Raw genomic sequence first — 23,723 nt, forward strand, 5'->3', positions numbered from 1 at the left:
GAGGTACTAAAAGCATCAATATTTAGGTGGTCAATAGCCACTCTTGGTTGCGCCACCGTTATCTACCTATCGAACAGACCAGCAAAACAGATAGGGACTGTTTTTTGGAAGACGAAGATGAACAACCATTCAAAGAAGTCTCTTCACCCTACTCTCAACAAATGTTCTAAATGACACTACACTTACAAGCTGCCAAAGTTTTTCACTATTAACTGATTTTTCATAGGCTCAAGTGTTCTAAGGCATTTCTGAGTCAATTTAATCATGTTACTAAATTGGTTGATTCGATGAACCCATGTACTCACGATTCAGAATGTTTTATATGCAACTTATTGGTACATGTTATGTTGCGAAGTGCAAGTATACGTCATAGAATACTTTCGGACTTGAGTTTTCGGTTATGGATTGTAGTGCATGGAATTAAATAAAATTAACGACGTAGTTAGCAGCGATACAAAATGGAAGAAACCGTAGTACGTACAGAGCTTATTTTAAGTTGTTTGTCTTCGTCAGTTTGGGAAAGTTTGTGTAAGAATAATTTACGATTTTCCAGTAAACAAAACTGACAATTAGGCAGAATGCATGAGCAAATCTGTTTTTAACATATTTCAGCCATTCCATGAAAACCGATCTAGTGGGTCACCGAATTCCGTGAAAATTTGCTATTTTATTCCTTATCCAAAATAAAAATACACGTGTTTTTGGATTTTTTTTATTAAGGTGACCATTTCCAAAATAGGGTGACGAGAAAAATCGCGTTTATTATTTAAAAAAAATCATAACTTTTGAACCGCTTGACCGATTTTAATTTTCTTGGACAAAATGAGAGCTCAATATCTTGACTTTTCAAAAAAAAAAAAAAAAATTTCACAAAAATTGTTTTTTTTTTTTACATAAAAAATCACTAATTTCCGTTTTTTTGTGTTTTGAAGGCCTCGAGACCAAAGAGGCTATTGCTGTTCTTATTTTATTCTTGAAAATTCAGTAAATTTAACATTTACTGTCAAATTTTTAGCGATGTATGTTTTTTTATATTTTGACATATATTCTTTGGAAAATAAAAAAATCAGTCATTTTTCATCGGCACACACTGTAGGTCTCAGCGGAATAGATTTTTTATTTAAAAAAAAATCATAACTTTTGAACAGCTCAACCGAGGTCTCAGCCTTTAGTGTAAGTCGATGAAAAATTACTGATTTTTTATTTTCAAAAAAATATATCTCAAAAATAAAACATACAACGCTGAAAATTTGACAGTTAACGTAAAATTCACTTAACTTTCAAGAAAAAATAAGAACAGCTAAAGCCTCTTTGGTCCCGAGGCATTCAAAACACGAAAAAACAGAAATTTTTGATACATTTATGTAGAAACATTTTTTTTGTGAAATTTTATTTTGTGTATATAATTAAAAAAACAATAAAAATTTTGCTGGATCGCGATTTTCCTGGTTACCCTATTTTGGAAATGGTCACCCCAATAAAAAAAATCCAAAATTCAGTGTATTTTTATTTTGGATAAGGAACAAAAAAGCAAATTTTCACGGAAATCGATGACCCACTAGATCGGTTTTTCATTGAATGGCTGAATAATAATACAGAATTGGCACCGTAATGCCTTATAGCAATTGAGCTAATGGCAAATCTGTTGATTACAGCTTCATATGTTATTGAAAAAATTTAATATGCTTAACTTTATTAGAAAGCCGAATTATTATATTTGAAAACAGTGTTTTTATATCGTAAAAGATTTGAGCTCAATAAGGCTACACAATAGCTCTTATGAATGTTTTATAGCAAACTACGAGGGTAGATGTATCCATACGATACAAAACTAAGAAGTTTAGAAACGGTTTTAAGGTATAGTCTTTACAACCTCCTGTAGTGTGGGCCTTTTTGGGCTTAACGGAGTTCTATAAAAGTTTTATTAAGGTTATTAAGACTAATAAGTTCTAAAATTAGTTTTAAGGATATGGTTGTAACAACAGCGTGTAGTAAATGATAAAACTAAAAATGTTACTTGGGTAATCCAAGGTTACATTGACAAATTTCTTGGATAATTACTAAGAATTTCAAATTTCAAAATTTCGCTCTTAAGATGATTGTATAGACGTGGCCAAGGTCATAATTGACTTAATGCTACCAATATTGCCAGTATAAACGTGTTTAGTCTAATTAAAATAAATATAAATTTTAGGCTGACAAAAACGGGTGAAAAGGATGCTAAAATCGGGGGTAGACGAAATCGGGGGCTGACAAAATCGGGTCATTACTGTAATCGCAGAAAAGGTAGACCGTCTCCGCGAGTCTCGTCTCACGAATTTATATGTAACTAGGGTCCCGGCAAACTTTGACTTGCCATCAAGTAGGCTGTTTTAAAACGTCATCTAAGCCTCCATTCAAAATGATACATTAGGGGAAGCGCACAATTTTTGACCCATGCGCATACGATTTTGGACTGTTTTGTATGAAAATTCGAAAATTGGCACTGCATTTTTGTGGGATAAAAATTAATGCTTTTCCCCTTGTCTTCTTTTGGTTTCCCAACTGTTCCGGAGACCTCTTGTCGAATGCAACTATGGAAAACTGACCCCAATACGTTCAATTGTTCTTAAACCATTTCATGAAGTAAAAACAACACTCCATTTTTATTTATATAGAAGATAGATAAGTACGTAGATGTTCTTCCTGAAGAAATGTTTTTAAGGATTTCAGAAATGCATTCTCTGGCGGAATGCTTCGCGAGATGCATCGTGAGAAACTCAAGGAAAAATCTGTTGAATAGTAATTTCTAACCCGGGAATGATTTTGCGTAAGAAATCCCCGGAGGAATCAGTGAAAACTGGAGAAAAAGTTGTTAGAGAAGGCACTTGAAAGGTATGGAAATTATTCAAGAAGAAATACTCGTGAAAATTCTAGGACGAATCTGGTAAAATACCTGAATAGATCGAGGTAGGGCCACAAAGGATATTCCTCTTGAGATGTTTTGGAAGAATCCTTGCAGGAGTTTTTTACTGGAATAGACAAAGCAGTAACCATAGCAAATGTTACCTAAGGAATGGCTTTTCGAATGCCGCAAAAAGAAAAAAATATCGAACCAACTCCATGCGCTATGAGAATTCAAAAATTTCATAGTTTTTCACTGTAACTTACTTATAGCTTTAAAACCACAAGAATTACAAACATGCAATGTTCAGCAAAAATATGTATCATTACTTCTTCTACAAATCCTCTGAAGACATAATCCACGTAAAACTGCAAACAAAAAAGTTAGATAAAAAACTGGTTTCTCGGGTCCACTCTAAATTAAAACTTTCAGAATCAATTTACTTAGCTCAATTGAAGAATTGGATAAAAAAATATGCCAAAAAGGATAAGAATAAGCATAAGCATTGATGACCTAACAATTCGTGGTTGCTACTCCGTGATTATAAAGAATAATCAAAACTGCACAGGGAACCAACAGAAGTAGCTTGGAAGTAACATACCATTTTCAATGTATAATCTCGAGGACTGCAAACTCAGTAATGCAAATGACAGCGCTGGCCACGTCCTTATTCTATGTTTTTTAATGGAAATTTCAAAAATAAGACTTTAGTTTTAAACTACTCAAAAACCCTATATTAATTTTTGGGACAAAGTTTCATGATGGAGAAATTTTAAATAAAATTTTTCCTAAGAACAACTTTCGACTGATTTTCAAAATTTTGTTTTTTTTTTGTCAAAATTAATACCTTCTGAAGATACAATTAGAATCTTGAAATGATTCTTAACCATAAACCATAAATTTAAGTTTTATTTTCGATTTTTTTTTTGTGAAAAAAATATAGGCCATTTTTGAAAGTTATTCTTGAGTCAAAATGATCATTTTTTTTCTATGGAAAACACTTATTTCACCATAACAAAAACATGTGCAAAATTTAATCCAAATCTAAGACTATCGAGCACGATTTTTATACTTTTCGGCTCATTCTAGATGGAATTCGTCTTTTGAACGAATCTCAAATAAATTACCGTAAAATGGGGTGTTAAGGACACGTGCTTTTTTAAGAAATTGAAATTCTCCATCATGTTTGACAAGTCTCAAAAACGTCGAAATTCGATTTATCAATCATTTGAAATGCTTGATTTGTTCGGAGGATTGTGAGCTGCATTATGTGTTAGGGGATGTTTTTTTTTAAATAAAGTATTCTAGGAGTCTAGATATTGAGAACGTTTTTCAAAACATTTTTATAGACCTAATACATTAAGCTATAAAACTATGAAATAATATTAAGAAAAATATGTAAGTAACTAAGAAGATTGATAGAAATCATAATGCAGACAAAAATTTTCAAAAATTTTATCTAGGTTTTGACTTTTAATATTTTTTATGGAAAAGTCTTGTTTTGAAAATAAGTGGGGTGTTAATGGTTTATCTACTTTTTGCATGCTACTATACTGATAAAATTTAGGTCGTAAAATATTTCAATATACTTTTGGCTTGTTCCGTGAAGAAAAACTACATTGTAAAAATTTGGGGGTCTATTTTGTTAGTTACTAAAAGTCATCAAAATGTCTATTCCCGAAAATCGGTGAAACTCTTAGGAAAATCTTGATAACAACGTATTTAAGTGAATGAGGGGGTTCCTTGATACTATTTTCAAACTTGTTCGATCACGCTGGTAAACTTTGTGGAAATACAAATGATTCTTTTATCTGGAAATGGATTTTAAATCAATTGATCCTTTAAGTGGTAATCATATGAAGTGATAAACATGTCATTTCTGAACTCTTTTTGGGAAACTTCGTGGTCTCGTTGGGCACTGGCGCGCATTGTGGTATCTCCCATATTAAAACTAAAAGCCTGTTGAAATTATCCCTATATGATAGGTTGTGCACGAAGTTCCTCTGCATAGCTTCTAGGATTCGTTAACTGCAAATATACAGTGATGACCCGATTTTGTCAGCTTCCGATTTCGTCTACCCCCGATTTTAGCATCCTTTTTACCCGTTTTTGTCAGCCTAAAATTTATATTTATTTTAATTAGACTAAACACGTTTATACTGGCAATATTGGGTGCATGAAGTCAATTATGACCTTGGCCACGTCTATACAATCATCTTAGGAGCGAAATTTTGAAATTTGAAATTCTTAATAATTATCCAAGAAATTTGTCAATGTTACCTTGGATTACGGTACATAAAAAATGGAAGCAAGAAAAAAAAAACAATATTTATATTAACATAATAATAAAACTAAGTCCTTAAAGTGAAATAAAACATGCAACCAGTCGATATATTTTTCCCGATTTCGTCAACCATAAATGCATCATGGGGCTGACAAAATCGGGACATTACTGTAAAGGTTATGATCCTGTTGCATATAAGTATAAAAACCATTTCAAAACAATTTTACGACGTATTGACAGTTCCCAAATAGGATTAATAACTATGAAAGATTTAGAAGTTAAAATAAAACGGTTTGCGTTTGTGCGAGTTCTTAGTTTAAAAATATTGCTGTACTGTCTGATTAAGGTTGAACATAACCTATAAAACTGAATGAAAACATCAAAGTTATCAAAAAGATAATGTTTTGTTGTTGGCAAAATATGGTTTTATTTACAAAACTCCAATTCCTTTGCATATCCGTCAAAAATCACACATTTTTGTGATTATCTCTGAAATGTGTCATAGTATCCTCATCATTGTATTTGGCTTTACATATACTTCGAGAGAATGAAAGGGCTGTGTTTTGTTTAATTATTGGCATACTAGAAGTTGCTTGAAATTTGAGTTGAATTATTTTTCATCCCTTAACACCCCATTTTACGGTAGTCATTAAAGTTGACAAAAATATGAATCATCCGCTTTGTCTTTTCACAACTTAAAAAGTTTTGTTTTACTTTTATTTAGGTACAAATAAAAGCCAGTCAAAGTGGACAACAGTTGCTTAGAGCAGCGTACCACATTTCTAAGGAGCCTATTGTCAATAGGTAGAAACGTGGCTTACGGGTAATTTTTTTCTTGTAAATCTCAAGATGTATGGTTGCTACTTCTTAATTGTTTGAAAGATATTGAAACTTCAGTATGAAGAGATAACTTTGAATCAAAAGCCGACTGCCTAAGGCAATAACTATCATATGCAGAATGAAAATATCTATGATTCCAGTAATTTTTTAATAAGCATGTTGGGCAGGATTAGGGACAAAAGATTGATAATAATTCGCTTGGATAAAATTTTTTGACATGCGTCCCCATTTTATATTTTCTTCGGCCTTCGTATCCATTCGACGTTTCGGTTTGCAAATTTTTGTCTAAATTAAGTTAGATCATGTTGATTAAACGGTAATTTACGTTTTAAGAGCCTGAGAACGGTGGGAAAAGATTTCGCTCCAGCAACTTGAATAATTTCAAATAAATAGATATGCTTGGCTTTTTCAAGTTTCTTATACTAGACCGTTCCTCACTTTTGCCACATATTATAAATGCTCTAAAGAAATGCAATCTGGAATTCAGAAACTTTTTTCAAATTGTATGCTATGCGAAAAATTAACGGCTGTTGTCTGTGAGATTACTAATGAAAACGTCTTGGAACTTGTTTGTCATTAAACTCGATTCTCGGCGTGCACTTTTATTTTTTACGGCCATGCAAAACAAATTTCCAGTCATTTTTCCATCAAAATCTGATTTTTTATTATTCGTCCAGAAAAGCTATTATATTTTTTAAAGTTTTTTTTTTTAATTTTGAACTGGAATCTTTTTTTTACTGTACGAATAGAGAATCATGTAGGTGCAAATAGAGAATCGGGTGCAATCAGATTGGAAATGAAGTTTTGAGATCGATGTTTCCGAAAATAGTAGGAATCTAAAAAAGAAACCGTTTACAAGAATTTACAAAAAAAATGTCTGCCTGTGCTTGGATAGAGAATTAGTAATGTTCGACATGTATTCTACCTAACGGTCACATCAAACAGATTATTAAGACTTGCTACCAAACGTTTAATAAAGATATACCTATCGCCATATATATATATATCCTCGCACAGCCAACAGTTGATAGTCACGATATTTCCGAGAAGTACAAAGAAGTGTTCAAAGTAATTCATATCAAATATTCAAAATGGATTTCGACTGGGCAGCGGCACTACAATTAATTGAGGAATGTGAAAAACAACAATCAGAGAACGGAGCGTACACCGGCCCTTTGGTAACACCAATTTTAGCTGAATCCGATATCCAGCTGTATCCTTCTGTCGAACCTTACAATACAGGTGTCGTTTATCAACCGGAAACAACCAACGATGTCCCGTTATCAACCGAAACAGATTTTACGACCATGTTGTCAATGGATACATTTTCGCCAGAGCAAGTGCAGCAGACCATTCAGGAGATTTGTCCACCGACGGAGTATTGTCAAAATACTATCTCTCAGGGAGTCGACTGCAGCGCATATGTACCAGAAGTATCCCCAACGCCGGCTCCACAACAGGAATACACGCTTGTGTGGAACTCACCAGTAGAAACACAGCCAATCCAACAGAACACAGAGACCGCATTGCCGATAAAAGTCGAAGTGGTGGGCTATGTGAATACAGTGGAGCCTGCGATTCAAGAACCGAAGCCTGTGATTGAACAACCGAAGCCACGTCAGAAGAGGAAGATCAAGAAGGTGAACGTATTCACCAGCCGATGGAACTGCGAACCGTGTGGCAGGGCGTTCAAATCCAAAGGAGGACTGGTCCAGCACAACCAGCAGATCCATTCCGGACCGACACCCCATGGTTGTAACATTTGCGGCAAAAAGTTCAGAGACATCGACACCATGGAACAGCACCGGCAGCGGCATCTGATGAAGGATAAGCCGTTCAAGTGCAGCGAATGTCCCAAGCAGTTCATCCGCCAATCGGATCTTCAGCGACATATCGGGTTGCACCACAGCGTGAGTCCGCATCAGTGCAATCTTTGCGGTAGGGTGTTCGACAGAGCGGATCATCTGACTGATCATGGGTTGAGTCACGTTAATGGGACGGTGAAAAAATATAAAGGTAGAGGGTTGGCATGAAATGGACTAATTTAATGCATGTATAAATATTTTATTTTTATTTTCCAATAAATTTTGACGAATAGTAAACCTGACTTTCTTACTTATTTAAATTGTCCATGAGCAGTTTCTTCTGTTATTATCCATTTTTGTTAAGCTTGGTGGGTCCACAGAATTCAAATGATAAAACATTTTTTTAATAGAGCATCTTCAGTAGTGTTGCAAATCGTATGGCGAGTTTCTTAAGCTTGCATTATGATTTTTAACTCTGCTGAAGATATCGTCACTATATTGGGTAGCAACACTTTATCGATTTTTATCACTTAAGGTCAATTTTGGTACTGGTGATTGTTAGGAATGGTAAATCATACTTTAAATTTCACCGTAATCTCAGTAGCGGAAAGTTCGGTGAGCAGCGGAAAGTTGATCGAACTATCTGCAAAATCCATAAACTAAATCATAAAGAAAAACTCGAAAATGGTCCGGCCGGGAATCGAACTCCTGAATCACCGATCAGGAAACAGACTTGCTACCACTAAGCCAGCTTCCACTGATTATTAGTATTGTGCGAAAACTGAAACAAAATTAGCTCATGCGTGCCAGAGCGGCTGTCAAACAATTTAACAGAAGGTCGATGAAAATAATACTGTAACCGAACTGTTCGTCAGTTTTTGAAAGGGTTGCAGTAAATTTGTATGATTTACGGATTTTTTTCCGGTAAAATACAAGATTTCACTGTATAATCTGTTTTTTCGTTGAAATAGTTCTCCCAAAAATATTACAAAATCTGTCGTGAAGTTTATTAAAAGTCCTTTAGAAATATCTCTAAAATACATCTCAAATTTCGTCAACTTTTTTTAATGGAAATACTGCTCTATGTCCACGTATTATACAAGAATTATTTTCGTAAAGCGTGTTTGAATTGTTTTGTTTTGCCTTTGAATTTGCAAAGGAAATTTTTTGAAAAACAAAAAACCGGAATAGCTGTAAGGGATTCTATGGCTAAACATTTAGTAAAATACCTGGTAAGGAGTAAGGAATTAATTAGGATTCATGAAGAAATTGATTAGTATCTACCTTAAAATATTTTAAAAGAAATAGTTTTATCAATTGTTGGCAGAATCCATATTCGGGGATTGAATTCTTGTGCAACTTAAACTCGGAAGTTGAGAAGCAGGCTCTGTCCCAGTGAAAACGTTAATGCCAAGAAAAAGAAGAAGAAGAATTTAGATTTCTAGATGTAATTTTTGCAAAAAATCTGGAATTAACATTCGGAAAAAATATGGAGTGATTACTAGAACCTCCCAGTCAACATTTTGGTTGGTATAACTTTTGTTATACATCATTCTATATGAATCAATTGAATCGTATAGAATGCACGAAAAGGCGATATACCTACCAAAGTGGAGGCTATATGCGTACTTGGCACGACTTTTTCGAACTTTCCACGATCAGATATACGATGCCACAAAATTTAGATGAAAATAAAAAAAAAGTTTCCAGTGAGTCTCGAACACGGGACTTCTGGATCAGGAATCGGGCACCTTACCACTGTACCATTAAGGATTGCTTATCAATGGGCGATTATTTGCCAATGTTAATACATGTTTCATGTACAGCGACACATACTTTGTTGTTCTTTGAGGCCCATCGTCAGCAGATAGACAAAGTTGGGTGGCAATTTTTGCTAAGTTATTGCGATTTCATACGATGCTTACTGGATTGATATATCGTCCCCTTGATGCTACAACTAGATAACTCGAAATTTGAAATTTTTGACTTCAATATGCCAAAACATTTTTATCAATTAGATCTGTAAAATACCTACAGCTCATAAGCGTGTGATTCAAAATACACAAGTTAAAGTTTATTTTTTAACCATATCCTCTGCGATTAACCGTCACCTTGTAAAACGGTCATATTTTCAAAGTGGCACATCCCAAAATTTTGATTTTCGAGTTATCTAGTTGTAGCATTAAGGGGACGATATGATCTGTCAGTTTATATAACATAACGTGATTATATGTTGCACTATTTACGACATGTTTTGTTGTCAACACAGATTGTCGTTTATGGATCGTATTGGGGATTTATATACAACTTGTATTGACATTGATAACGCTCAATATGGCATCTTGTGCAATTCTGATTTTAGACGCATGAATATGTGATTTTGGATGCACATTCTTATACGATACGTGGTTCACTGGGCTGATACCTGAGGGAATTTCTAGAGAAATTATTTAATTAGGTTAAAAATGAATTGCGAATACTTTTATAGATCTGTTGCATACTTCATTTAAAAATTGCCCAGAAGAATCGCTAGTGTTATTCAAAGAAAAAACATTATCGGAAAATACTTCGTTGAATCTTTGATGATTTTTTCGGAAGAATTTATTAATTATTTAAAGAAATCCTCGGGAATTTTTTGAGTTTTTTCACAGAAAAGTTTTTGAAAAGAAAAAAACAACTGAACGCCTTTCGAAAGAAACTTCATAGGAAGGTTCGAGTTTTTTCTTAGCTAGGAAATTATGAAATATTTTTTTTGAGATAGTTTTTAAGGAATGCGGAGAGTACCATCAAATTGATTTTTAGATAATTCAAAAAAACAAGTGTCTGTAGAAAAATCAGATATTACCAATCCAAGCCATCGGTATTACATCAAAATCGAAACAAATTCCAAAGACCTAGTAATCTCAATCATTCAATTATCATCCCTAACCGTAACCTCGTTTGCCTTTATTTGCAGCAAGTTTCTCAACTAAAGGAACAACTACACCAGGAAGCCTCCCGCCATCGCGAGCATCAGGAAAACACAACCTGCCGTTTGAAGAACGAAGAACAACATCGGATGAGCGTAGAAGAACGATTGGAGAAAGCTTGCCACGAGCTTCAGCACCTTCGAGCGGAGCACACCACTGTAACAAAAGATAACATCCGCATTACTTTTCTCCCAATGTAACGTTGTTTTCCCTAGCTAAGTGAATATTTGGTGCGACTGGCCCGAGCCTTATGCTGGAGTGAATGTTCGGAACCACCCGCACCGGGAAGTGACACAACCATTCTAGGTGAAACGCTGCTGGAAAGAGCCGAGAGGTTAGCAACTCATCACGACCATCATGTGCACGGAATCTGTGATAAGGTAAATGTTTTTAATATGAGATTTCGAACAAGCATGAGCTTTAGGATTGACCATGGCCTAATCGTTGCTCGAGTCTAGAACTGCTGGGAACTGGCAAACCACCATTCGCACTCCCACTCGCATCATCACAGCCACCTGCCAAAGCTGAGACGGGAACGGTCCTGCACCGATCTGCCAATGAAAGAAGTAAACTATCGATTTTTTGGCATAGCAATGATCATCATTTCACTGGGTGGTATGAATAAAAAGAGGTTGGTTTGAAATTACTAAGAATACAGTGTTGGTATGAATAATATAAACATTTACTACAAAGTTTCTGAATTTGCATCTCAAGATTTGAAATGGCGAAATTGAGTGGGATTATTTACATTTAAATAATGAAAACACGATGTGAATTAAGAGATTCCGGAAAGCGTTCCGAAATATCCGTAGGAATTTTACTATTATTCTGAGATTCCGTGTTAAATATTTGTGCAGAATTTTAAAGTTTTATATGCGATTCTCTCATTACGATAACTTTCTCATGATTTTGTGAACGTTGGAAATTCTAAGATTTCAAAAGACATTCCAAATTTTACTTGGAATTCTGATATTACGTTGTTGGAATTCTGGATTTCGATAGGCTTTCTTAATATTTTATGTTCATTCAGGAATCTTTTGAACTTCAGTTGTAAATCATAACAAATCCTGTGCACACTAAGCTCATACGGTGAATTTCACCGTAATCTCAACAGCTGAACAGTTCGGTGAAATAAAACACCGTAATTCCGTCGAAATTTTACGGATTTCGGTGATTTTTAACGGAATACTGTAAAAATTTACCGTACTCCGTTAATTTATTTCACCGAACTGTTCAGCTGTTGAGATTTTACAGGAATCCGTAAAATAATTTAAGTGTGTGGGAATTATTGTGATATATTTAGATATTTATGAGTTTAGCTGGTAATTGCACTTTGTAGCGTCACGTCATTGCCGGGCGTATTGAAGAGCTCCATCTTCGTCGGTCTTGGGCGATACTTCTCCAGTTGTCCAGAACGTTTAGGGTAGGGCAGCACCCATTTATTACGTAACGCTAAATTTTGAAAATTTTGACCCCTTCCCCTCATCCGTAACGTTTTTTGTATGGAAAATTTCAAATTTTTGTATGAGCCGTATCGCTTCTTCGATCGCAGTACGCAGTTGAAAAGAAATGTAATTTAAAATGGAGCGTCTATGCCACGCTCTATCTTCTATCTTCCCGCAGAGCCCTATTGTCCGCAGTACTTAACGGTCGAAAACACCGGCGCTTTCTGACCTCTTTCAACGTCCACAGTTCTTACCCGTAAAGAACTACCGGCTGAATCATCGAGAGCAATTAAACGTTGCATATATTTTGAGCAGCGCTTTAGTTCCTCATGTTGGGTTAGGGTGCAACAACTCGAGACACCAAACGCCGAAATTAGGGTTGTTTAGCTACTGTCTACAATAATTGAATTTCTTAGCGTTCTGTATTTAATGAAATGTAATATAAACTCACGAAGTTGATGAAAGTTACTTAGAAATTAGCAAATTGATCACGATTTCCTAGCGTGGCATATACCGTATTGACCAATAATCGTATATTAAAAGAACAACTTGTTTGCCCTCAACGAAGGAAAAATATTGAGATTCTACTTACGAAAAAAATCAGAGATAATGTTTTTTTGCTTAACAATTATCGTGAATTCAAAAAGATTCTTAAGAAAATAGTTTTAGAATTATCACACTTTCATAAAGCCTAGATGGCGAAGGATATTTTGGTTAAACTTCCAATAGCCGTCTGTCATTTCATCGGTAACGTTATTTGTCATCGGTCAGGTAGCGCTGTTCTGGTGAAGGTTGTCTAAACGAGGGGTTTTGTCGGCACATACCACCCCCACCCGTGAACCTTGGTGAGGATCTGCAACTTCCAGAACTCCAGGGAGAGGTTTAAGTTCGTTCAAGACATCTAGAACAGCTAGTTTGACAGCTGCTCGCATAACCCTTTGAAGCTTGTCATACTCTACCATCTCATCCGGGGTAAACTTCTTCGATTCGACTCCGAATCCATTGATTCTTTGCTTTTCCGTAAACCACTACGACCAGGTCTCCTACCCCTATGTCCTTGACGTCTTGGGACCACTTACATCTGTGTGTGATGACTGGCCACCAATTCCATAATTCATTGGTGATATACCTGGCTAGTTTCCAATTGCTACGAATTGGTCGAAAGGGTGTCCATGATCTCCGTAGGCAAGAATTTCAAGCCGGACGAATGGCACAAAAAAATGGCTGAACGTCAGAGCTTCTTGATCCGCAGATTCTAGCGGAACATAGGTCAGAGGTCTTGAGTTCATCATTGCCTTCGCCTCCAATACAATTGTTTCCAACGTTTCGTCGTCTGGTCTACGTGGCCCATCCATTATTGTTCCGATTGCCGCCTTGACCGAGTGCACAAGTCTCTGCCATGCTCCACCCATGTGCGGCGTAGAGGGTGGGATAAACTTCCAGCATGTCTTCGCTGTGTTGAACTTTTCCGTCATTGCCTTCTTTGTTGCCTCGTTGAGTGTCTTCAATGGACCTATGGACCAATGCCCGAGTTCACTCGTTGACGTATGAGCGGTGCCGTATTATTCACGTGACCATAGAAACGAATGAATTTGGCACCGCTCAAACGTCAAATTAGTGAACTCGTGCATCGGAACGGTGGGCTGCAAAATGGTAGTCGACAACTAGAAAGGAGCGTTTAACACAGCTCTGGTCCTCACAAGTTCCTACCTCACGCTTCCACGGATAAAACGATGGCAAAGAGCGCCAGCTAAGGATTGCGTACTTAGCTTGTAGTGCAGCCTGGGCACTGTTGTCCTTCTGACATCAGATAGATTGAGGAGGTACGTCTCGAGCGTTTGTTCACCAGGAGGTGCGGCTCAAACACTGTTCTGGTATCCAGCGGCTGAGTAAGAAATGTTGAATCGCGCACAGCTAAATCCAAGGTGGTAGCCCCATCAGCGCGATCGTCCTAGGGTTAGTTGGGACGTTGAACAGAGCTGTCACGATGGCGCTCCGGCGAGACAGGAGTGTTGGCGTAGGCCCAATAAGCCACCCGTAAAAAAACTTATTGCGTATAACATAGGAGATAATACGACCCGTAAGATTCTATACCATTACCCGGAATACCATTACCCGGAATGCAATTTACCGGAAGACCATTTACCGGAATGTACCACTACCCGGAAAAACCGTTTACCGGAATGTACCATTCACCGGAATGCACCAAATCTTCCATTTTCGACGACCTTTCATTGATGCGCAGCACATATTATGCCACGCTAACCATGGACATTCTCGACTCCCTCGGTTTCCATAAACACTATTTCAAAAGACATCTCCAAACAGCTATGGACCAAATATGTTGTTCTTCTTGCCGACGTTACGACTCAACTGGGATAAAACCTGCTTCTCATCTGTTCTGGGATAAAGTGACCAGACGTCCCGGATTATCCGGGACAGAGTAATTTTCAACTTGACATTCCAGTGTCTATACTTTTTATTTCAATTAACTTAGTATTTAGTACATGTCTTAGATTGAATATGAATGTAAATCTCACATCAAATATGGGGTGAGATCTAACAAGCGTCCCGGATTTTTTCCGGGGCACATCTGGTCACATTATTCTAGGAGCTTTTCTGCAGTTAATAGCTGAGAGCCTACGTCAACCGACCATTTTTGCATTCGTTCATAGTTTGACAAGTATGTAAGTACTCTAGCTCTGAAACGTTGTCAAATTTTTCATCCAGAAATAATTTTGAACCGGCGGTATTCAATTCTACCAACAACAGCTTGATCTTGCTAAATAATTTCACTTTGCCGCAACGTAAGCCTCAAACTATGAACAAATATCACGATACCAAAAATTGATTGAACATGTATTATTGGCCACCTAATTAGAAAAGAATCGCCTGATATAGATCGGAAAACTATGTCTTCAAATTTAGGCTATAAAACTAAATATTACAGGCAAGGATAGAAAGAATGAAAAGAATTATTAATTTTCATTTATGTCCGAGACCACTTGGAAGGTAATATCATTATAAATCAAAATCGAAAAAAGCCTAACAAATAAGGTAATTTTAATATTGTATCAAAATATAAAAAAACACTTATCTAGCGAGGGAAGCAAAATACAACAGTTCAATTCTCATGTCAGCTTTATGGTTTAGGGAAAGCTAAAAAAATCAAGACGTAAACTAAGAGTGCCTTGGTGATTGAGAGTAGGGACACTATTGGCCATTGTAACGTCCATCTTTGGAACCTCAATAGATCTACTTTTCCTTTGAATTTTATTGATTGTGCTATTTTTCTCCGAATGTTATAACTCTGAATGTCTGTACCCCGAATTCAATGCCAGTGTAATAAACAAGAAAGAACAATAAGCAATCAAAATAATAAGATATTTGATCATTTTTGACCAAGCACATTTTGCCAAAAATGCCGAGATCGGTGGAACTCGAAAGAACCGCCAACCAAATAAAGAAGGGTGAATATCAGATGCTCCAAAATGGGTCATTCTAGAAAAAGGAATATACCGGGGATTTACAATCGGTTGATTGACGTTTGCGGAAACGACATTCCGCGAATTGACACTCGGCGAAAAGTATTAAAAAATCTAATCGTTGCTTATTTATTAACATTTGGACACTTGGAGAATCGACGGTCGAATATAAAACGTAAAGTTACATAGTTGTAGCCAAATAAAGCTAGTTCAGCCAAGACAAGCTGAAAAAATAAGTTGAAAGAACAGCTTATTTTTAAAAGAAGGGTGAATCATTTATGAAATGCAAATATATGAAGATGGTGCATATTGACATGATCAAGTATAAAAATATCTTAGACTCCTCTCTGGTGCTTATTGTACTAAGAACCTTATCCTTGGTGGTCATTTTAAATAATTTGAAGTCAACATACTGACATGAACGACCATAAAATGGTTTAATGGACGTTAATGAAAAAAGTCGAGAAATGGAGATATAATGTTTTCCGGTAAATGGTCCTTCCGGGTAATGGTTTTCCGGTTAATGGTTCATTCCGGTAAATGGTTTTCCGGGTAATGGTCTTCCGGTAAATTGCATTCCGGGTAATGGTTTTCCGGGTAATGTCGGAGAACCACCCGTAACAATCGGCAAAGACCCATGCGACGAAATAAGGATTACGATTGGAAACTTGGAACATGAAACTGCAAGTCACTTGGTTTCGCAGGTTTCGATAGGATAATCTATGATGAACTGCATCCCCGTAACTTCGATATCGTAGCACTGCAGGAACTTTGTTGGACTGGACTAAAAAAGGATAAAAGGTCGTTTCTTCAACTACAGCATCATCAACGTAAACTGCCCACACGAAGGGAGACCGGACGACGAGAAGGAGATGCTCTACGCGCAGCAGTTGGAAGTGGCCCTACCAACGGAAGAGCAGCTTGGCGCCGCCACTCTTGAAGATGGCTGGAGGCACATACGATCCGCCATAGGTAGCACCGCAACAGCAGCATTAGGTTCAGCGGCCCCGAACCAGAGAAACGACTGGTACGACGGCGAATGCGAGCAGCCTGCAACACCGCACAAAGCGAACGAGGCACAGTATAAACAGGCAAGGAACAGACAAAACTCGATTTTCCGGAAAACGAAGCGCCAACAAGAAGAACGAGATAGCGAAGTGATGGAAGAGCTGTTCCGCACTAAAGACACACGGAAGTTCTACGAGAAGCTGCACCGTTCGCGCAAAGGCTTTGTGCCACAAGCCGACATGTGCAGATACTATGACGAAAATATTATCACGAACGAACGTGAGGTGGTTAAAAGGTGGCGGCAGCTCTACGATGAGCACATTAACGGTGATGAAGCCAATAGCGAAGGTTGCACGGAAGTAACTTTCAGAGGACTCGCGGACGACGAAAGACTTCCCCCTCCAGATCTGCAAGAGGTTGAAACGGAGATTGGACGGCTGAAAAATTACAAAGTCGCTGGGGTGGACGGAGCAAGCTGCTGAAATACGGTGGTGATGCACTGGCAAGAGCGCTGCACTAGGTTATTTCCGAGATTTGGAAGGAAGAAGTATTACCGGAGGAGTGGATAGAAGGTGTCGTATGTCCTATCTACAAAAAGGGCGACAAATTGGATTGCGTCAATTATCGTGCGATCTCAATTTTGAGCGCCGCCTAGAAGGTACTCTCCCAAGTTCTATGCCACCGTCTATCACCAGAATTCGTTGGGCAATATCAGGCAGGATTTATGGGCGAACGAGCAACAATGGATCAGATATTCGCCATCCGCCAGGTGTTGCAGATATTCCGCGAATACCATGTACCCACACATCATTTATTCATCAATTTTAAATCGATTTACAATCGATCGAGAACAGCTATGGCTGATTATGCACGAATACGGTTTCCCGGACAAACTGATAAGATTGATCAAGGCGACGATGAAGCGAGTGATGTGCGTAGTCCGAGTATCAGGGACACTCTCGAGTCCCTTCGAATCTCGCAGAGGGTTACGGCAAGGTGATGGCCTTTCGTGTTTACTGTTCAACATTGCGTTACAGGGTGAAATAAGAAGAGCGGGATAGACACGAGTGGCACGATTATCAGAAGGTCCCTTCAGTTACTTGGTTTCGCTGATGACATTGATATTGTAGCACGCAACTTTGAGACGATGGTGGATACGTACTTCCGACTAAGGGCTAAAGCTAGGCGAATCGGACTGAACATCAATGTGTCGAAGGAGAAGAACATAAGAGTAAGGGGCTTAAAAGAAGCCACAACCACCCCCCCCCCCCCCAAGTATAAATTTGATTCCACTCCGTCCCTTCAGTCCAAACATCTTGCAGCAGGTTCTTACCGTGTACGAGGAAGAAGGCGATAAACCCAAAAGGGTCGAATAAGCTCATCACAACCCTAGCTATTTCTCGCTTGGTTAGGATGTGATCTTCGATGAGTATAGACTTAATGTCTTCTATCATCCCGAACGTGAAGACATCCTTGGATGGAATCCATTTCATGCCAAGAGCGGACTCCATTTTTTCTCCTCGCTTTAGGACCAGGTTCTTCGAATGCACCGATTCCCCTGAGAACATCAGCTTCATAGAGTGTACTTGCTTTACCTTGATGACGACCTCGATCGCCTCCTGGACTGTCTTGGAGATGTCTAGGTAGTCATCTACGTAGTGCTTGTTCTTAATAGCTGCTGTCGCTTAAGGATATTCGTTGGAGAACTCCTCCGCGTTCAGATTCTTTATATACTGTGCGGAGGCTGGTGAACAAGTCGAACCATATGTGGCGACGTCCATCACGTATACCCAGGGTGGGTTCGACGGGTCGTCACAAAACAGAATCCGTTAAGATTGTTTTTTTTTTCTATCTGTTCGGATGCGCCACTACGACCAAAAATTAGATTTATTCTGGCATTACCCGTATCCTTAGTGTATAGTGCATGTCGCATTATTCCATTTCCATTGATAGGTAATGAAGCATCGATTTCTGTACAGTTCTTGTTTTGATTCTTCAGATATTGATACAAATTGACTATGATGACTACACCCTTCATAGAAATTTCCATTTCAGCGAAGGCGCGCCCCTTAGCAAACATAATCGATTAAATTTCTGGGGAACCAAATCGGTACTACTGATATATTTGTCCATGCAACGGAACTCTAGTCACATCCTTGATTCGCTTTTAGTTTAGTCCCAGAAAAATACTAGAAAAAAGGGGCTTTATGCTAGCAGCAAAACCGAATCAAGCTAGAAAATTTGTTCAGTAATCAGAATTCACGTGAGTCCTTGAATTACCAGTATTTACAGTCCTTGTTGAGTTAACACTCATGATTGTTATTCTGACTTCAAGTGTAGTCTCGGCTCGGGACTAACCAACTCCGAGTCTAAAACCATCTGCTAGGTAAAATAGATTAATTTTCTGAAACTGTTGCCAGTCACAAGGACTTTGTACCGCGAATCCTTGAGTTACCAGAACATATTACCCTATCCCGACAAACAAGATGAGACTAGGGTTCAAAGTGTAGACCTTACCCCGTAACGCACCACGAAAAGGTGATCGACCCGCGTTACGGGGGAAAAAGGTTGTCGGGTGTCCATGATATCTCCACACACCGCGACTGGGAAATGGCGAAACTTGCGGAAGCGGGGCCAGCAAGTCTGGACCCTTGAGTAGCTTGCAATTGAAGGAAGTATTGTTAACTTGAGCCGCCGCATCCCATATCAGTCGCACCTTTCCGGGTTTCTTGCGTTTCGACAACCAGCGGGAGGTACCACCCTTGGTCAGCTGGTACGGAAGCAAGTTCGGCCAGACTTTCTTTGTGAGCATATCCTTTACACTCGTACTCCACGATCTGTTCTCGTAGTCGTCGCTCTAATTATGGCTCCTTCTGCAGCTTCCGTTCTAAAGCCTCCAACCAACGAACAGCCATGGGGTAGCTATCAGGAAAGCTTGGACTGTTTGTTCTCCAAAGTAATCCGGTTTCGTACCTAGATCCAGCGGACACGTGACGTGTTGTGTCCCTCAAAAGCTCAGCCGAACATTTGAAAAGGTGGCAAACCTGTACACCTGTACTGCCTAAAACGCGAGGTAGCAAAAGTTGGATTGGTGGTGAATGCGACCAAGACAGGGCAGCTGGTGGTGCCGAGCGCGATAGAGCTCGCCTAGGTAGCAGTGTTGCGATAGACGGGGATACGTTCGAGGTGGTCGACGAGTTCATCGAGGATCCTTGCTGACAGCTGACAATAACGTTAGCCGCGAAATACGGAGGTGCATCATCAGTGTCGAAAAAGTCGAAAAAAAAAAACCCACAGGGTGATTACTATATCCTGTCAGTAAAATAAGTAATCATAAAAAAAGATGGTTGTATGAATTTTAATTACCAGTGCATATCCAGTTTTGGACATCTATAACATTTGTCTTTGCTATACATAGATAACATATTAATTTTTTTTTACCTCAATTTCCAGCCACGAGCGTTGTTTCAGAAGCATTACAGTTAACACGCACGTTTTTCAGAAGCATACATTTTTACCAAAAAAGACTTTTTTTTTCGCTAAAATTTTCCATAATCAGTCTTATGCTATTCCCTAGTAAGTCTAGAAAATTGTGATAACATGTTGTTTCAATCAGGCAATTTTTTCAGCGGAGTTTAGTTTAAAATACATATCTGTGGGAAACGTGCGTGCCAGGTGCAATGCCTTTCAAACAACACATATGACTAAAAACTAAGGTAAATGAAAAAAGATTTAATATTTACTTTGTCAAAACAAACTTTATAGATGTGCAAAACAGGATGTACACCGGAAATTAAAATTCATACATACATCTTTTATCTACGATCATTTACTTTACTGACGGGAATTAGAAATCACCGTGAATTGTAATCCAATGGTTTTTCACCACAATCCCAAAAGCTGTACGCAAACCCAGTATTTTTTTTTATTTTTTTTATTTTGTTTTATTTTATTTTTTTTTAAGGCACTCTGTGCTTGTGGCCACTACTGTGCCGGAATCAGTTGATCTGTAGCTTCTTTACCGATACAGATCTATTTTCAACTTATCTATAGACGGATTTCACGCCAACTCGACAAAAGGATTGGCAGCACCCCTTCAGAATTCAATGAAACTTTCTGGGTGTGAAGACTATGTGAAACTAAGATACTTTGTTTTTTCAAAATCGATCTAGACTAACATTTGGAAAGGGTCAAAGTTTATTTTCACTTTTTTTATAAACCCGTGTAACTCGAAAACGGTAAGACCTACAAAAAAGTGTTGTATGGGGGACTGTCGTCAAATTTCCTGACGTTTTAGAAAAAAATATTGAAAAAATAAAAACACATTTTTTGCACTGAAAAAAAAAAAATCAAAACTTCAAAGTCGATTTAAAAAAAAAAATGGCCGATCATCCTTAAGCAAAAAGTTACGTAATTAAATTTACTAAAAGTCGTCCATACACTGCAAATTGGGCATATTTTAGGGAAAAAAGTTTTTCTAATATCGAATTTTTTAAGTCCCGAAGTTTTTTTTTACTTTTTTTAAAAACCCGTATAACTCGAAAACGGTAAGACCTACAAAAAAGTTTTGTATGGGGGACTGTCGTGAAATTTCCTGAAGTTTTAGAAAAAAAATATTGAAAAAATTAAAACACATTTTCTACACTGAAAAAAAATTATTCAAAACTTTAAAGTCGATTTAAGATCAATTAAATTTAATTAAAACAAAAACTGTATAATTCCGTTTTATTTCTTTTCATTACTCCCAATAAAACAAATATAATCAATTGCATTCTATTGGTGTACAACTGTTGTTGCGTTCGTATGAATTGTGTTAGAACCTCACTGTTAACCACCGTAGCTTTTTGCTCTGCCTCTGCTCTCTTGTGGGTGAGTGTCGTGATTACATGGAAAGTGTGTTGAATTTCAACATTCATAAGAGCTTTCTTAAACCGTTCACAAATCCGTTGAAGTTTTGGAATAAACGGACTCCTTTCTTCAAGTAGTGGGTGGATGAAAATCATAAACCGGATATACCATTGCGCCCAGTAGTACCAAACATCAACGCCCCCACCTACTAACTTTCGAAATACATGGCATCGATTCTTCAACAGTCTGTGCAAAACCAGTTCAACATCGTTGACCGTTTTGAATTTGCGGAATTCATAACCACGATAAAACTTCCACCAGGATATGTATTAGTCTCCTTCGATGTCGTATCCTTGTTTACGAACATACCAAAGGATCTGATACTAAGAGACATCATCATGAACTGGCACAACATCAAAAAGTTCACCATACTTCTGTTTTCGAGGCAAGTTCTATATACAAACTTTTGGAACAGCCATGGGGAGTCCGCTTTCTCCAATATTAGCTGACTTGGTCATGGACACACTACTATCCACCGTCTCCACACTCGTGCCCTTTGCTATACCAATCCTCAAAAAGTTTGTAGACGGCCTGCTGCTTGCACTTCCAGCAGATCAAATCCAAACAACACTAGATGTCTTCAATAGCTACAATCCACACCTACAGTTTACAATAGAAACAGAAAACCAGCTACAGTTACCATTCCTCGACATGCTCATCAAACGGAACAACGATCAAACACTCAGCACAAGTTGGTACAGCAAACCCATCTCCTCAGGACGATTGATGAACTTTCATTCATTTCATCCGACGGCTATGAAAATGAACGTAGCATGCAATTTCATTAACCGGGTCACAACATTATCGACGAACCACAACGTAGAGCATCAAAAGCAGGTCATCTTTCAACATTTACGCCGAAACAACTATCCATCAACTCTAATCAATAGAATGACATGCCGCATCCAACCACCGTGCCTGCAAAATACCAGAATAAGTCAAAATTCTCAAGCAACTATTACATCACCCTCACAACTTCCGAACATCATGCAACCGCCCAACCAACAGCAAAACTCCATCGAAACCCAAATGCAACCAGAATCTTCTAATCCGTCAACAAATGATGCCACCAACTCCAACATCAACCCCCCACAGGACAACATACAACCATCTCCGATGCTCTACAGATCAGTACCGTTCATACCACAACTATCCACATCCATAGCCCATAGCCTAAAAAACGATTACCACCAGGTAAAGTTAGCTTATCGTACAATCAAAACCACAAAAAGCTTACTAAGACCAGTTAAATATCAAAAACACAACATTCTAGAGTAATATACAGCATACCTTGCAAAGATTGTGACAAAACATACATAGGCATGACCAGAAACCAACTCAAAACTAGACTAAACGGACACCAAACCCACATTAACAAACATCAAAGATTAAAAGAAATCGACACATCACAAGCACAAGACGAGATAAACAGACTCAAAGAAACAACTGCATTCATGAACCATACTATCGAGGAGGGACATGATTTCGATCTGACCAAAACAATAATTCTTGACCACTCTCGGAGAGCAACAACTCTCCCTATCTTAGGAATGTGCCATATTACCCATAACACTAATGCAATCAATTATAGAACAGACGTAAACAACCTAAATACAACATATGCAGGCATACTACACACTCTCAATAACAAACGAAATAAACGAAATAGACGAAATCTACAAACAGATACAACAACCCGACATTCACCATAAAAAGCTCAAGTTACCATAAAAAAAACTAGACAACAGAAATTCACCATTTTGAACCAACCGTTTGTGATTGTAATTATAACTGTGACCAAGTGACCAACATTAACATTTTCCAAAATTAGTACAAATGTAAGTCCAAAATTAAGAAAATTATGTAAAAAATTGACACATATCATTGTACAATTTCCACAGAAGCAAAATTATGAATACTCGACACGCAGAACAGCTAAATCAATAAGGACAAAAACGATAGACCATGTAAGACAAATTAGACTAGACTAACAAAATTTAAAACTAATTATATATTTGTACAAAACAGTTTTCCCTTGAAAAGGCCACAACAAATGGCCGAAACGTCGGGCAAAAAAATTAAAACGTTCGCTGAT

At 37.8% G+C, this 23,723-nt stretch overlaps 1 protein-coding gene across 4 annotated transcripts in view; it reads left to right on the plus strand.

Annotated features, from left to right (window-relative positions):
• LOC5571673 (coiled-coil domain-containing protein 170) overlaps positions 1-23,723 on the plus strand; it is an 87,655-nt gene that overhangs the window by 57,580 nt on the left and 6,352 nt on the right. For 3 of the 4 annotated variants that reach the window (XM_021845483.1, XM_021845485.1, XM_021845484.1), the window contains exons 5-7: positions 10,770-10,940; positions 10,998-11,162; positions 11,241-11,348. In XM_021845483.1, the coding sequence (XP_021701175.1) occupies positions 10,770-10,940; positions 10,998-11,162; positions 11,241-11,348 (444 nt within the window). The remainder of the gene's footprint in view (positions 1-10,769; positions 10,941-10,997; positions 11,163-11,240; positions 11,349-23,723) is intronic. The other variant, XM_021845486.1, reaches the window with a different exon arrangement.

Source organism: Aedes aegypti, chromosome 2, assembly GCF_002204515.2.
Source record: "Aedes aegypti strain LVP_AGWG chromosome 2, AaegL5.0 Primary Assembly, whole genome shotgun sequence".
NCBI classification, from domain to species: Eukaryota; Metazoa; Arthropoda; class Insecta; order Diptera; family Culicidae; genus Aedes; species Aedes aegypti.